Source organism: Oncorhynchus tshawytscha, linkage group LG31 (genome assembly GCF_018296145.1).
Source record: "Oncorhynchus tshawytscha isolate Ot180627B linkage group LG31, Otsh_v2.0, whole genome shotgun sequence".
NCBI lineage: Eukaryota > Metazoa > Chordata > Actinopteri > Salmoniformes > Salmonidae > Oncorhynchus > Oncorhynchus tshawytscha.
The window spans coordinates 3,759,752-3,774,795 of record NC_056459.1 but is presented as its reverse complement, the minus strand read 5'-3'; the positions used below and the strand labels follow the sequence as shown (position 1 = coordinate 3,774,795).

General features: G+C 42.1%; 1 protein-coding gene across 1 annotated transcript in view; it reads right to left on the bottom strand.

Annotated features, from left to right (window-relative positions):
- The window catches only part of LOC112229967 (dolichyl-diphosphooligosaccharide--protein glycosyltransferase subunit STT3B-like), an 82,708-nt gene extending 68,505 nt beyond the window's left edge, over positions 1-14,203 (bottom strand). The window contains exon 1 of the mRNA XM_024396137.2: positions 13,727-14,203. Coding sequence (XP_024251905.1) covers positions 13,727-14,004 — 278 coding nt within the window. The 5' untranslated portion in view covers positions 14,005-14,203. The remainder of the gene's footprint in view (positions 1-13,726) is intronic.
- Between the last annotated feature and the right edge of the window lie 841 nt (positions 14,204-15,044).

Sequence of the window (15,044 nt, the reverse complement as noted above, 5' to 3'; positions counted from 1 at the left end):
CAAATCAGGTTTTATATGTAAGATGGATAAATAAAGAGCAAAATGATTGATTATTATTATGTGCCCTGGTCCTAAAAGAGCTGTCACTTCCCACGAGCCAGGTTGTGACAAACTCACTCCATAATAAATTTTAATTTAATTTAAGTTTAATAAAATGTCTAGTGTGTGTGTGTGTGTGTGTGTGTGTGTGTGTGTGTGTGTGTGTGTGTGTTGTAGACTTACAATGACGTCAAAAAACATTATAGAGCACGCTGACCCTGGTGCTAGAGGGGGTACACAGCTGGAGGTTGAACGTTTGAAGGGGTACAGGACTAAAACGTTTGGGAACCACTGCTATAGAAGATCTGTGGCACTGACAGTCATTAGGAGCAAGTCATAAGGAGACAATTTACTTTCCGTTTGCTTTTCAAAGGACAGGATGAGAAGAGAAATGTGGCAGTTCAGGGCACTGATTAAACCTACACAATTGCAAACACCAAGAAAGAAGTCGGTGAATATCAAAAAGGAGATACATTTTATACAGCAGTCTGAACTAACCTATTGTAAAATATAGTGAACAGCATAAAAAAAGTGATATCATTGAAGGAAGGCTATTAAAATCAAACATTCAAATTGGATATTAAATAGCCTCTTATGGATTTGAGGGGCTCGTGTTCAGTGTTAATTCGTTGCTAGTGATAATTGTTTTGCTCGGACTCCCATTTCCTTTCACCTCTGAAGTCTGGAAGGCGAATGTCAAGCACACCCCTCCCTCCTGTTCCCATCCCCATCATCCTTTACTCACTGCCCTCTACCTCTCCTTCCATCTGGATGTCCTATGAGGGCTGATGACTATCCTGGGTGACCATGTCCTTGAGTGTCTGTCAATGTTTGTCAACCTGAAACAAAGACGTGACGTGAGAGCGACGTTCTATAAATGCCATGGGTTGCAATGAAGCCATCTCTGTTCAATGCAATTGGGAAGGAACTGGAATACACTACTTGAACAGTAGCGGCGGTTGGACTGAACATGAGGCAGTGGCAGAGCTAAAATGGGCAAGGCGCCTCTATAGCCATGCCAAGAGGATACTGTGTGCATACAGACAGCAGCAGAAACTGAGACGGTACCCATCTCCAGAGAACATAGTACATCAGCCCCCATAAAAATCTCCCTGCCTCTGCCATACCTCGGGCGGCAGGACCAGATATGCCAAGCAGCCAGCTGGCCAATCAGCTTGTCAGGGAACCAGCCAAAGGGCCTATCAACAACCCCAGAGAATCAGTGAGCTAATCTGCTAGCAAAATCCACCAGTCACTAGGGCGGAATCCAGATTTTCATACGGTCATACCGTTTCTGTACCATACCAGGGTATATGGTATTACTGGAAGTGCACACGAGGGACGCCATTACAAAGAAACAGTGCATTTGGAAATTATTCAGACCCCTTGACTTCTTCCACATTGTTATGTTACAGCCTTATTCTAAAATAGATGTAATTGCCACCCCAATCTACACACAAACCCCCACACATATGTATTAAATAAAGCATTTCCATAAGTATTCAGACCCTTTAGTCAGTACTTTATTGAAGCAACTTTGGCAGTGATTACAGCCAAGTTCTTTTGGGTGTGACACTACTAGCTGGGACCTTATATAGACAGGTGTGTGCCTTTCCAAATCATGTCCAAACAATTTAATTTACCACAGGTGGACTCCAATCAAGTTGTAGAAACATCAAGGCTGATCAATGGAAACAGGATGCATCGGAGCTCAATTTCTGGTCTCATAGCAAAGATTCTGAATACTGTATGTAAATAAAAAGGTCCGTTAAACGTTTCATAAATTTGCTAGAATTTCTAAAAACCTGTTTTCACATCATCATTAGAGAGTATTGTGTATAGATTGATGAGGGAAAACTATTGAATCCATCTTACAATAAAGCTGTAACATAAAATGTGGAAAGGGGTCTGTATACTTTCCGAATGCACTGTATAATAGAAAAGCAAAAAAAAAAAATACAATTTTAAAAAGTGGAGGTGGGACAAAATGGCGCCGTAGGGATAACACTTTCAGCGAGCTCCCGTGGCATTCATTCATTTATGTTTATATTCATTTTCATGCCTACAATAAGTCTGGACGGCTATGTCAAATTTCCGACAGCAGAACTACTAAGAACTCGACCAAAACCACCACCCATGTAGCTGTTCAGGAGGAGCTAACTAAAGTTAGCGAAGCTAACATCATTGCGGATCCAGGCACAATGGACCTGGTGATTCAAAGGATGACGGATAACTAGGGATGCACAATATACTGTATCGGTAGATATTAGATAAAAATGCCTAGTTTAACGCTGATGTTAAAAGCCGAGGTCAAAACTACCGTGCATACCTATATAAAATGTAGGTACATGACGTAATGATGCCACGTAAAATTTTGCCCACACAATGTCTGCTGTGTGGATCAAGCAGTCAAAAGTCACAGTCATTTGAAAAGGGTAAGAACATTTCAGCGAGACAACTCAAAAGGCAAAATCCATTAAAGCCAAGATAATGGACTTCATTGCCCTTGACGATCAACCGTTCTGTCGTGAGCGATGTTGGCTTTCGCCGACTGGTCGAGCGACTGTACACACTACCAAGTGTGCTATTTTTCAGATGTTGCCCTACCGGAGTTACAGTAATGGGCCCTCATTAAGGGCCGTAAGTCATGCAACAATGTCAGGCGGCTTCGTAAAATGTTATTCAAACTCATCAGCGAAGTGCTATGTATGGAATTGTGCTCTCTAGATGCTGAGAAAGCATTTGACCGTGTGGAGTGGTCCTACCCATTCTTTGCTCTGACTAAATTTGGTCTAGGGGACAACTTAATAAAATGTGTTAAAAGTTATATGATGACCCTCAGGCTGCTGTCCTTACTAATGGGCTATGGTCAAATAGCTTCTCTGCATACAGAGTTACCGGACATGGCTGCCTTTTGTCCCCTCTCCTATTTGCACTTGCTATGGAAACCCTGGTATACAGGGCCTGCTCACTGGTGACGTTCGTCATGAAATAAGCTTGTCCACTGAGGATACTCGGATATTCATCTCTAGACTTCAATTACATCTCTTGTTAATATTAAATGATTCAGTGAATTCTCAGGCTACAAGATTAACTTAACTAAAATCAGAGGCTGTGCCACTTGGTAGCCTTCATTCTGTACCCATTACCTCTACCCCCCTTTCCTTTTAAAGTGGTCTCTCTCAGGTTTCATGTATCTGGGTATATTTGTAACTCCTAAATTCCAGCAAATGTACAAAGCCAATTTTGTTCCTTTGTTTGATACAGTAACACAGGATATGGAGCACAGGAACTATTCTGATTTCATGGTTGGGTAGAATATCGCTCTTGAAAATGAACATTTTACCTAGACTACTTCACCCAATCCAAATGATCCCAGTCTGACTCTTCAATAAGGTAGCAAAAGATGTAATTGGCTGGCTAAGTTTCCTCATGTGGAGTAAATGCAAGCCAAGACTTAAGATGGCAGTTTTGCAGCTGCCAGGCTCTGGGGGTGGGGGGGCTTGAATCTGCCTAATAGTAGGCTTTATCAGTGGTGTGCCCATCTATGTTATATTTCTGACTGGCTCACAAATGACTCCTATTCGTTTAGACATTGAGACTTCTTCAAAATACCCCTTATAGGATCTTTTATTTTTCAGAAGTTTCAAGTCTAAAGGATCACTGCAATAACCCCATTATGCTTAACACACTGAAATCATGGACGTAAGTTCAACGTTTTTTGGGAAGGTCCAAACTAACCTCTGCGCTTACCCCAATTCTTAACAACCCCGATTTTGGTCCAGGATTGCTGGATGTTGGCTTTTAACTTTTGACTTAATAGGGGCATACGTAGACTAAATGGTTTATTTGATGATAAGATTGTCATTTGAGCAGATGGTTGAGAAATATCGACTCCCAAAGCAGGACTTTTTCCCGCTTTCTACAAGTAAGACATATTTTGAAGAGCACCACCTTGATTGACAACCCTGATGTGTCCGTCATTGAAAGAACGTTTTTTTTTCCCCACAAAGGAAAATGTCTAATTTGTTTTGATGTTTTGAGGTCCTTTTCTACTGTTGACAGAGGGTGAAATGAGTGTGGGAGAAATAATTGTTTGTTACTATTGACGAAGAGATGTGGGAGGACATTTGGAGATTTACAGATATCGTTTTTGCATCCGTACCAGAGCAATCCAGTTCTTCCAGGTCTTCGAAAGCTAAGTCAACAAACAGATTACCGACCATTTCGAATCTCACCATACCTTCTCCACTGTGCAATCTGGTTTCAGAGCTGGTCATGGGTGCACCTCAGCCACGCTCAAGGTCCTAAACGAGATCTTAACCACCATCGATAAGAAACATTACTGTGCAGCTGTATTCATTGATCTGGCCAAGGCTTTCGACTCTGTCAATCACCACATCCTCATCTGCAGACTCGACAGCCTTGGTTTCTCAAATGATTGCCTCGCCTGGTTCACCAACTACTTATCTGACAGAGTTCAGTGTGTCAAATCGGAGGGTCTGCTGTCCGGACATCTGGCAGTCTCTATGGGGGTGCCACAGGGTTCAATTCTTGGACCGACTCTCTTCTCTGTATACATCAATGATGTCGCTCTTGCTGCTGGTGAGTCTCTGATCCACCTCTACGCAGACGACACCATTCTGTATACTTCTGGCCCTTCTTTGGACACTGTTAACAACCCTCCAGGCAAGCTTCAATGCCATACAACTCTCCTTCCGTGGCCTCCAATTGCTTTTAAATACAAGTCAAACTAAATGCATGCTCTTCAACCGATCGCTACCTGCACCTGCCCGCCGGTCCAACATCACTACTCTGGACGGCTCTGACTTGGAATACGTGGACAACTACAAATGCTTAGGTGTCTGGTTAGACTGTAGACTCTCCTTCCAGACCCATATCAGGCATCTCCAATCCAAAGTTAAATCTAGAATTGGCTTCCTATTTCACAACAAAGCATCCTTCACTCATGCTGCCAAACATAACCTTGTAAATCTGACCATCCTACCAATCCTCGACTTCGGCGATGTCATTTACAAAATGGCCTCCAATACCCTGCTCAGCAAATTGGATGCAGTCTATCGCAGTGCAATCCGTTTTGTCACCAAAGCCCCATCTACTACCCACCATTGCGACCTGTACGCTCTCGTTGGCTGGCCCTCGCTTCATACTCGTCGCCATACCCACTGGCTCCATGTCATCTACAAGACCCTGCTAGGTAAAGTCCCCCCTTATCTCAGCTCGCTGGTCACCACAGCATCTCCCACCTGTAGCACACGCTCCAGCAGGTATATCTCTCTAGTCACCCCCAAAACCAATTCTTTCTTTGGCCACCTTTCCTTCCAGTTCTCTGCTGCCAATGACTGGAACGAACTACAAAAATCTCTGAAACTGGAAACACTTATCTCCCTCACTAGCTTTAAGCACCAACTGTCAGAGCAGCTCACAGATTACTGCACCTGTACATAGCCCACCTATAATTTAGCCCAAACAACTACCGCTTTCCCTACTGTATTTAATTTATTTATTTATTTTGCTCCTTTGCACCCCATTATTTTTATTTCTACTTTGCACATTCTTCCACTGCAAATCTACCATTCCAGTGTTTTACTTGCGATATTGTATTTACTTTGCCACCATGGCCTTTTTTTGCCTTTACCTCCCTTATCTCACCTCATTTGCTCACATCGTATATAGACTTGTTTATTCTGTATGTTTGTTTTACTCCATGTGTAACTGTGTTGTATGCGTCGAACTGCTTTGCTTTATCTTGGCCAGGTCGCAATTGTAAATGAGAACTTGTTCAACTTGCCTACCTGGTTAAATAAAGTAAATTTATTTATTTTTTTAAATACAGATTGCATATAACCCCAAAATCACAGACATGCTTTCAGACCCTCATTCTCCTCACCTCAGTGTCTTAAATGTAAGACTGATATAGGCACTGATATAGGCACCCTAACACATTGGGGGTTCTTTACTGTTAGGTCTCCCTAGTAGGCATTCTACGTCTATGGGTAAAAGGAGGCTTTACATCATCCTTACTTTTGCAGCGAGGAAAAACATCCTCTTACAGCGGATTAGTGAGAGGGTCCACTCTATTAAAGATTGGCATAAGATACTATTTGAATGGGTGCCACTGGAATATCTGACATGTACATTGCATTCTAAAACAGATCGGTTCTACAAAGTATGGGAACCTTCTCTAAATGATCTAGAAGCTGATTTATCAGCTATTATGCTGCAAGGATTTTCTTGGAATGTACAGTGTAATTCTGAAACAGATCACCACAGGACCTAACTTCTTTATTTGAACTGAGCTTGTGTTTAATTTCTGTCTGTATGTTCATTTAAAATGTATGTATTGAGAGATGCAATGACAGGGATGGGGCGAGAATGGCGGGGAGAGGAAGATTGTATACATGTACTCGGGGGTGTGTGTCAGTGTGTGCAGTTTCTTTTTGCTCTGTCATCTCAATATGGGTGAAAATTGTGAAATTCCAATAAATAAATAAAATACTGTTACAAAAACAATTGTGACGCACAAAACAATTTAGGCAACATGGATCTTGATCCAAGGAGGGGATAAAATTGGTACCCAGGCTAGAGTCTTTAGCCAACGTTCCACTCCGTGCCATTGCTGAAAGGCAAGTCTCTGGCAATGTTCAATATGCAGCTGGATTTACGGCAGAGTAGCTCATTGGTTGTTGGAAATAACATTATTAACAACGTGGAGCCTCGAATAGGCAAGTTTCATTTTGAGGCTTAAAAGCCAAGCAAAAGTGGTTGGAATTGCAATATTTAGATGTAACCTGGTAACTTGACACGGACTGGTTTAGTCTGGACAACAAAAAAAATGGTTGCTTAGCAATATTTGCATAATCTTTGTGATTGAAAGATAGCCGTGAGGGTTATCAAATCAGGATCAACTCCTCAAGCTCATTAATGATAGAAATGTTCATATTTGAAGATGGCAGAAGATCCAGTTACTTTGCAATGACAAGGAGTGGAATGTTAGCTAAAGATACTGGTACTTCGGCTAGAATGTCTTTGCTGTAACCAAGAAGCTTGACATCTAGCCACTAAGCTAGCAAGTTGGCAAACCAAATGCAAAGCTATAGCCCTGAGCTGGATATCATTTGACACATCTTAGATTTCTTATAGTTACAAGCAGTGGCGGTTTTTGCCCCCAACCCAAAAACAGTATTGAAAAATCATACAGTCTGTATTTCGAAGAGAAACCATGGCCTAACCTTCACAATAATCCTTGCATTCACAGTCCGTCGATCAACCTTAAAACTCAAACAGCAGCCTAAGGCCTTCCACTAGCAAGTTTGTAAGAAGTTACAGAATAGCTGTAGGCTAATATGAAAATGGATGAAAGACTGAAACAAAATACGCTTAAGCGCTCAGCTTTTTAAACTTCTCAGCCAAGATAGATTAAACACTTGATCTTATTAAAAGCAGCTCTGCTCTAACTAGGCAACCCCATCGGCCTTACAAGAAATTCAATATTAATCTTATAACTTCGGAAAATAACTCCCACTGGATTCCCAGCCCAATGAGGAAAAAAAAAAGTAAAAATTCAAAAGATATGCCAATTAGTTTTTTGGACAATTGATTTTCTTTGACCCCTCCACTACCTCTTCCAGCCTGGTTGAATGGCTGTAGACAACTTTCTTTCCCTCTGCTTCCTTCCCCCTCGCTCCATGAAGGTGCGCTCTCCCACAGCGAAACTGCTGACTCTTGTCAGTGAGTGAAGGTGCCCTTCTGCCCCCACCGACCGATGGTTGTCAGAACTTCAAGCACAACCAGGCCTCCGCCCATCAAGTCCATCCCAGAGAGATGAGCAATATCCTGGATAAAAACTCAAACGCAGTTGACACTTTTTTTATTTTTTTAAGCTGTTGTGGACGTCAAATCCACCGTAAGGTTAATTATTCAGCACTGCGCGAATACTAACCATCCTCTCAGGGAGCAACGTGAGAATGAAATCCTATCACCTGGCAATGAGGGACTTGCGTTTTTGTTGTTGTACATCAGCAGATTAGGTCCCTTAGATTCTGACCATCATTCATGCCATAGATTCTTGCAGTTTCTCTTCACCGGGATGTAAAGGCCAAAGCGAGGTGGCGGCGAAAGTTGAAGCGTTACATTGACAAGCCAGGCGTGCACTCACACTACCGAAACTAAGCAATCATTCTGAGAGGAACTCACCTAGGACGGCATATCGGCCAAGACCTGATCTTAATTTATAGACTAAATCAGAAGAGATTCCATATCAAAATGATACCATGCCAGGTTGGAGAGGATTGGCCCATTGTCCATTTGACACAACATTAGAACATAGGCCTCAGAGCCAGAACCTTGGTTGACTGCTGTTGAATAGTTAATGAAGTCAGACACATCCAACCTTCAAAGACATTTTTTTGTTGCCAAAGTGCCATAGCCTACAGCGCTCAACACCCCGCGCATCTAGCAATGAGCTGCTCAAGCATCAAAAAGGACAGATGGAAAGAGAGGTAGAACATTTAATAGACAAAGTTAACAAAACAATTGCTTATAAAGCCCCTTTTCACATCCGCAGATGTCACAAAGTGCTATACAGAAACCCAGCCTAATCATTAGCAAACACTCCAGCTATTAGGTGAAGTGGATCTACATAAAATCCGAAAATGACTGTAGGCCTATTTAAAATGGTTTTGGAAGTAATTTAACATTTTCGTTATGGTCTTCAACCATAACCGTCAGTTACACTGTTATTCAATTATGTCACAGCCCTACCTGTGGGTAGGAAGACTACACACAAACAGAGACAGAGAGAGTGGGAGAAAGAACTGACAGGGGAGCACAGCAATTGTGAGCCGTTTAAAATGGCAGTTAAAAGTCCAGCAAGTGTGTGTAGTCAGAGGGAGAAGATGTAAAAGAAAAACAAGCCTGGGGATTTCTTGGCAGAATACTCCCATACATGTTTTGCAAGCGATACGTTTTATCCCATTGCACCAGGTCAGTAACCCACCCCAACCGCATAAATGGACCCGAACAGCCACACAGAGACCTCGAAAAGTCTACGGCTTCATCTCCCTCACCCCATGATGCTGGTCTTCTCCAGGCTGACACTGATATTTAAGGCCACTTGTGCTTAGAGATAAGCAATCAATCAGATTAACAAATACTTCCGCGCACAGTTCTCCTCCATCGCGGCGAAATTGCATGGCAGCTGGGCTGTTGACAGGAAGAGGCTCTCGTTAGGCAGCCTCCGCAGCACACTTTCAGAATCACAACATTAGGTACGCCTATGTATATTTAAATTTGTATAGCAATGGGGGAACGTCAGTGATTGCCAATTCCGTGCAATTAACTCAACCGCAAACCCCATCCCGGCTGTGCATAGCATCGACCATCCTCATGAACTGCACCTTGTTGCTGTCTGTAGCCAAGAACGACTCCACAAAACCCGTTCTAACACTAGTCGCATTCGTAACAAAAATAAAAACAGCAAGAGGCTTACTCAATGAGACAGAAGTTTGAGGTAGAAATCAACAAAAACAGGAATGCATGTGCTTTGTAGTGAGTTGCCAGATTCCGCAGTGTATATGTGAATGGAATAACCCAAAAACAAACAAATGTTTATATGCCAGCAGAGCTTTTTGTGTTCCCCGATGGCTCCCCTGAGCTCTAAGCTCCTTCCTGCCAGCTCAGCGCCTACGCGTGCTGCCACAACCGCATACGTCAGCAAATTCTCCTCACCCAACGCCCCTGCCCATGGGTACATGGAGGTTAATTATGAGCATCATCATGATTGAAGACAATAGGAGAATAACGTGGTGTATGTGGTCATTACCTCTGTATTGGGTGTGTGGTATGAATTTGGTTATGCCTGGGACTGGAGTCTAACGGAAGCCAGAACAGCACCTTTGTCATTGAAAATGTGCTTCACAGAAACACACAGCGATCTCACAAAGCTGCCCGTCTTCAATTCAGGAGTGTCAATACAAGTCCAACAAAAGGTTCCTTTTCACATGTCAATTCAATGATCATCAGGATGAATCTGATTTTTATTCGATGAGTCACTTCCAAGAGGTTGTGTAGAGTGATCCAATGCGAAGAACATTAAAGATTCTGAAGCGGTAAAGATTCTTTCAACATGAGCACTCACTATCCAGTGTTTAAATGACACTTTTAATCACACAACAAAACAAAAAAATCTATCCCCTTGGTTAATTACCCATTTGAGGTATTTGCAATTCTGGCCTCTGGCTGCATTTGATGATGTAGGCTAAACTCAACTGGAACTCAAGAGCCACAGCTCCGGTAGGCCCAAATTCATTGCCGGGCATCAAATCAAGCATCCCGCCCTGTGCTCCAAACAATGCATTATAGGGATTCTGAACGTTTGTTGTACAAAGTTTGCCACCCACTGCAGTTAAATCGGGCACTGCATATTTCATTACCTGTTGGACAGATGGCTGTGGCGGAGATGCTGCAGGGAATAAACGTAGGTTTTGGGATACTCTTCAGCCAAGCCTCTATTAGATGCATCTATCAGAATCAGATCCTCACCACATAACGCATTAGAGTAAATGTTCACGGGGAGTTGCACTCTCCCTGCTTCAAGCAATTTGCTTTGATACATGTATGATGGGGGACACACACACACACACACACACACTGATGACTAAGCCAATAATGAGATCGAATAGCTTGACGAAACAACTCCATTTGGCATATTGTCTGCTGCCGAGGGGGACCTTGAAAACAGGTTCTACCTAGACAGCTGAGGCCATTAAATGTGCATGATACATTTGTATAAAGAAAATGTTGTGCGTTAGGCTGTGTCATATAAGAAATACATGAGTACCAGGGTGCATCTTTATTTATGACTTAAGATGCAATGGGGGGGGGGGATCACTAAACACCGTCAACGGAGTGATTTAGAGGACATCTGAAAAGTAGCATCGCTGTTGGCCTTTGTCGCATATTTCAAAGAGAAAAGGTAGATACAAAGAGTATCTAGATCACCCTTCTAATACCAATCATCACTGATGACTTCTGCCGCTCTCACTGCAGCTGGCCTATACACTAACATGAGATTGCTAGAGAGCTCTGAAAGCATTGCTTCAGTTTAATCCACCTATGAGATCTTCATTCTGGAGGGTAATGAAAGGGTAAAGCTGTGGCCTAAGGCCCGAGTGATTCACCCATATAACCTGGGCACATCTGTCCTGGCAGAAGAGGGATTGCCCGCCTGGCAATAGAGGTGTCATTTCCCCAAAAAGGGTGTGTAGGCCATCGCTTGGACTGCAACCTTGTGGTTTGAGTTTCAGTAAGCTCAAAGACGCGCTTGCAATCCCCTCAGTCATTCAATGCAGCATCTTGACAAGTGAGATGTGCTGTAATTGTTTAAATGATCCAAGGGATATTTTGGCAGCTGCAATCAATAAAAACATGACACGAGCTTCTAGACGAAACATGACACTGATTGACGTAGCCTGGTGTTTGAAAACGGTAGCCTATGGACAAGATAAGGCAAATAAAATTGACTATACTATATCTGAAATAACCTGGTCTTAGAGAGCAGGGATGAAGATAACATTCTTGTCATGCCACTCACTGTTCCATCACAAACAATGTTTGCATATTTCAATATTAGCTTGGCACACTGCTGACAAATCCAATCTCCGCATTCTGTTCTCGCTGTCGAGTAAAATGCTCTTGGTGATGCATCGATCACAAGCATTTGGATGCTACATTTTTTTTTATATATATATTTTTAAACAGAACAAGGCTCAACACAAACTTGATGTCATGCAAGAGAATTGATTTGAGGAAAGTTCTGAATGAACCCTCTAAGAATAGCAAGAGGGTTACAAAAAAGCTGCTGCTTCAAATAAGACATCCGGAAGAGCTTGATAGATGGGTTAATAATCTTCCCACCGTCCTCAGGTTACCTAGTAAACCCCACAGCTAGCTAACCATTTACCATGGAGAGGCTGGGGAACCATGTGACCACCCAAAGTAGTCCTTTAGGCAGCATATCAGACATATGCCAAAACAATTGCAATCCTGTTACATTAGACTTCTCCCAAATGGCACCCTTTTCCCGATATAGTGCACTACTTTTGACCAGGGCCCATAGGGTGTCATTCGGGGCTCACAACAATTCTGCATTGAGTCTCCTTGCAATTTTACTGAGGAAGTCCTCTGGAGCTATACTTGAAGGTACTTGATACAGACAACACACACATAGGTCTAGGCAAAGTCTGGTACTTAGTGTGGGAGAGGAATAATGGTAGTTGTGTGAAAAGTGCAACATTAGCCCAGGATCTACCAATTATCCTTGCTTGTTAACATAGCATGCAGGCAAATACCCATAGACTCCAAGTCACTGTCCTTACATTGGCTTGCGAAACTACCTCTAACTTCCTTCATACTGGACACAGACAAAAATGGTATCCACAAGTGCATCTGACTCTGGGGAAGTAAATACAGGGCTCATTGCCAAAATCCCTTTAAAAGAGAAGTGCACACTAACATACTGCCTAGGCAGAGTAACATGCACTTCATCTAAGGTAATGCATTAACTCAGATGTTTCACTTCTGTAGGGGCATTATTGCACCTTGTGCAATCATGTACACTACTAAGCAATACGTAATGGTGCCACTACAGTAACAGTGTGGGTTATTAGCCAATACTCAATATTAAATAAAAGCACATCAGCTGTGATTTTTGAATGGGACACTGCAATGCTGATCTACAAAAAAAAATGGCAGGGCAGGCAGCCGTTTGGACAGATAGGATTATTCTGCTATTGTGTGTACAGATACAAAGAACAAACCGAGGGGAGACACCCCCTGGCTTCCGGGTTTTAATCCTGCTGTCATAAAATGTGTCACGTTAACTTGATTTGTATTATAAATTGGCAGTGCCTACATATTCAAGCTGGCCAGTGGCCACATATTCATGTTAGGAGGCCAATAAAATTGTAAAGAGCTGTACTTGCATGTATATGCTCAAGTATCGATAATTACCACAAAACGTCGTATGTTTTTGAGGCTATAAATACAACTCTAAAAACCTGAGACGCAGATCAACATAGTTGGCAATGTTGTACCCAAAGTGAGAAGTGGCACTGACTGTCCTCTTGGAGCCACGATAACCTCGACTTTGACTAGGATACCCGACTTCGATGAATGAGTGAATAAAATAATGAGTGAATGACAAGAAAAATAAAGTTCTAGGCCTATTCCTCATGAGGAAATGTCCAGGAAGTTCTGACTTCAGGACATTGCTTGCCTAGCTAATTCAGCTGGCTAACAATCTGTCAGCTTATTCATAACACTGAGCAAATGGTTGATTTGCAGGTTGTCCCGTGTTAACTATATAACGTTAGCTGGTTCGTTATTAGCTAGCTCATCATTTTTCAATGACCGTCCGGGGGAAAGCACGGAAAGTTTTACAACCGGGAAGTTGTGCGCCATGAAAGTTGGCTACAAAAACAGCATTATGAGGTCAGGGAGACACAGATCACGAGACATTACCATACAGTCAATGAAGTTAGGCATCAACCCATCTAGAACAGCAGCAAACATGACTCCGCTTCTGGCTAGCAAATCCTATTGACTAACGCAACCAACGTTAGCTTTGGCTCGCCTGCTAATACTGCAGTTCGCTAACGTTACTTACCATGGATCGAACTCGTGGATGATGCTCTCGAACCGGATCACTGCAAAAAGTCTAGAACTGAAGCCTGCCAACCAGGCCAGAAAAAGAATAGTAAACGAGAGTAAGGACTGCCACCCCGCTGGCTGTGCCAGTCCGCCAGAGAGGCCTCCTTTCCCCCCTCCACCCACGGCGTTGGGTCGGCTGTTACCATGCAGCGATCCTCCGGCATTCGGAGACGCTTTGTGCTTGCCGTCCGTGGCTGTGTGCTGCTCCGCCATATTCTGCGTGGTTTGCGGCATCGGTCGCGTTTGAAAGAGTAGTGAGCACCCTCCTGCCACGCTCCACTATCTCCCGCTATTTCCGTACAGCGCCCAAGATTTTTTGACGTGGTTTAGTCTCCTTATCTTCACTGTGTCCACCGGCTTTTTTGATTCACATTCGTCAGTGACAACCACCATTACATCGCACACGCTCTTGTAAAATGTAATCAGATGGGAGGGAATGGGCGGGACAATAGAAAACCCTGACAGCCTCTCACAGAACGACAGGTACAACAAGGCGGAGCCAAAGACTGCTGAGCGGTTGGATATTCAAAAACCAATCCCGCGCAAGTACTATGATAACAGACCGATTTGATTACCAATGGAATATCAGAACCTACGTAAGAACGTTGAAAACCCTTTTTAAATGTTTTATTATTCATAATACAAAAATCAACTTACATTGCTACATCAAACACGTCTAACAAAACAAAACACAGGTATTAACAAGAAAATACTCAAACATACAAAAAATATCAATAAAATCATTTAAAAAATAAACAATTTTAGTGCAATTGTATTCACTCCGAAAAAAAACGAATTCAAATGATTCAGGAATGTGTTATTATAGTTGTTATTTACTAGGGATAATGTCTTAACAAGATAATTCAATTCAATCAAAAAAATGTGTAATTTTGGGATAGAATTTTGGAATTTTTGTTTATGTATGAAGTATTTGGCAACAAGAATTAAAAAAAATCACAAACATGGAACCATGGAAAATATATATATTTTTTTTAAATTAAACAGCGAAACATAAACAGAACAGACAGAGGGATTCCACAAAAAAATAAGAGAACAAAAAAATCCACATTATATCAATTCAAATACAGACATGTAGCGAATACATTTTTTTGCATTTTGTTTTGTATACTTTTTAATGACTCTAAATAGTTGTCCAAATCAGATTTTTAAAAATAAGAAAAGGGTATTTTTCTTCATAAATTTTGATTTGTGTATGAACATTTTTCCTAATAAAATTAAGAGATTTATGACATACTCACGTTCAATTGCGGAAT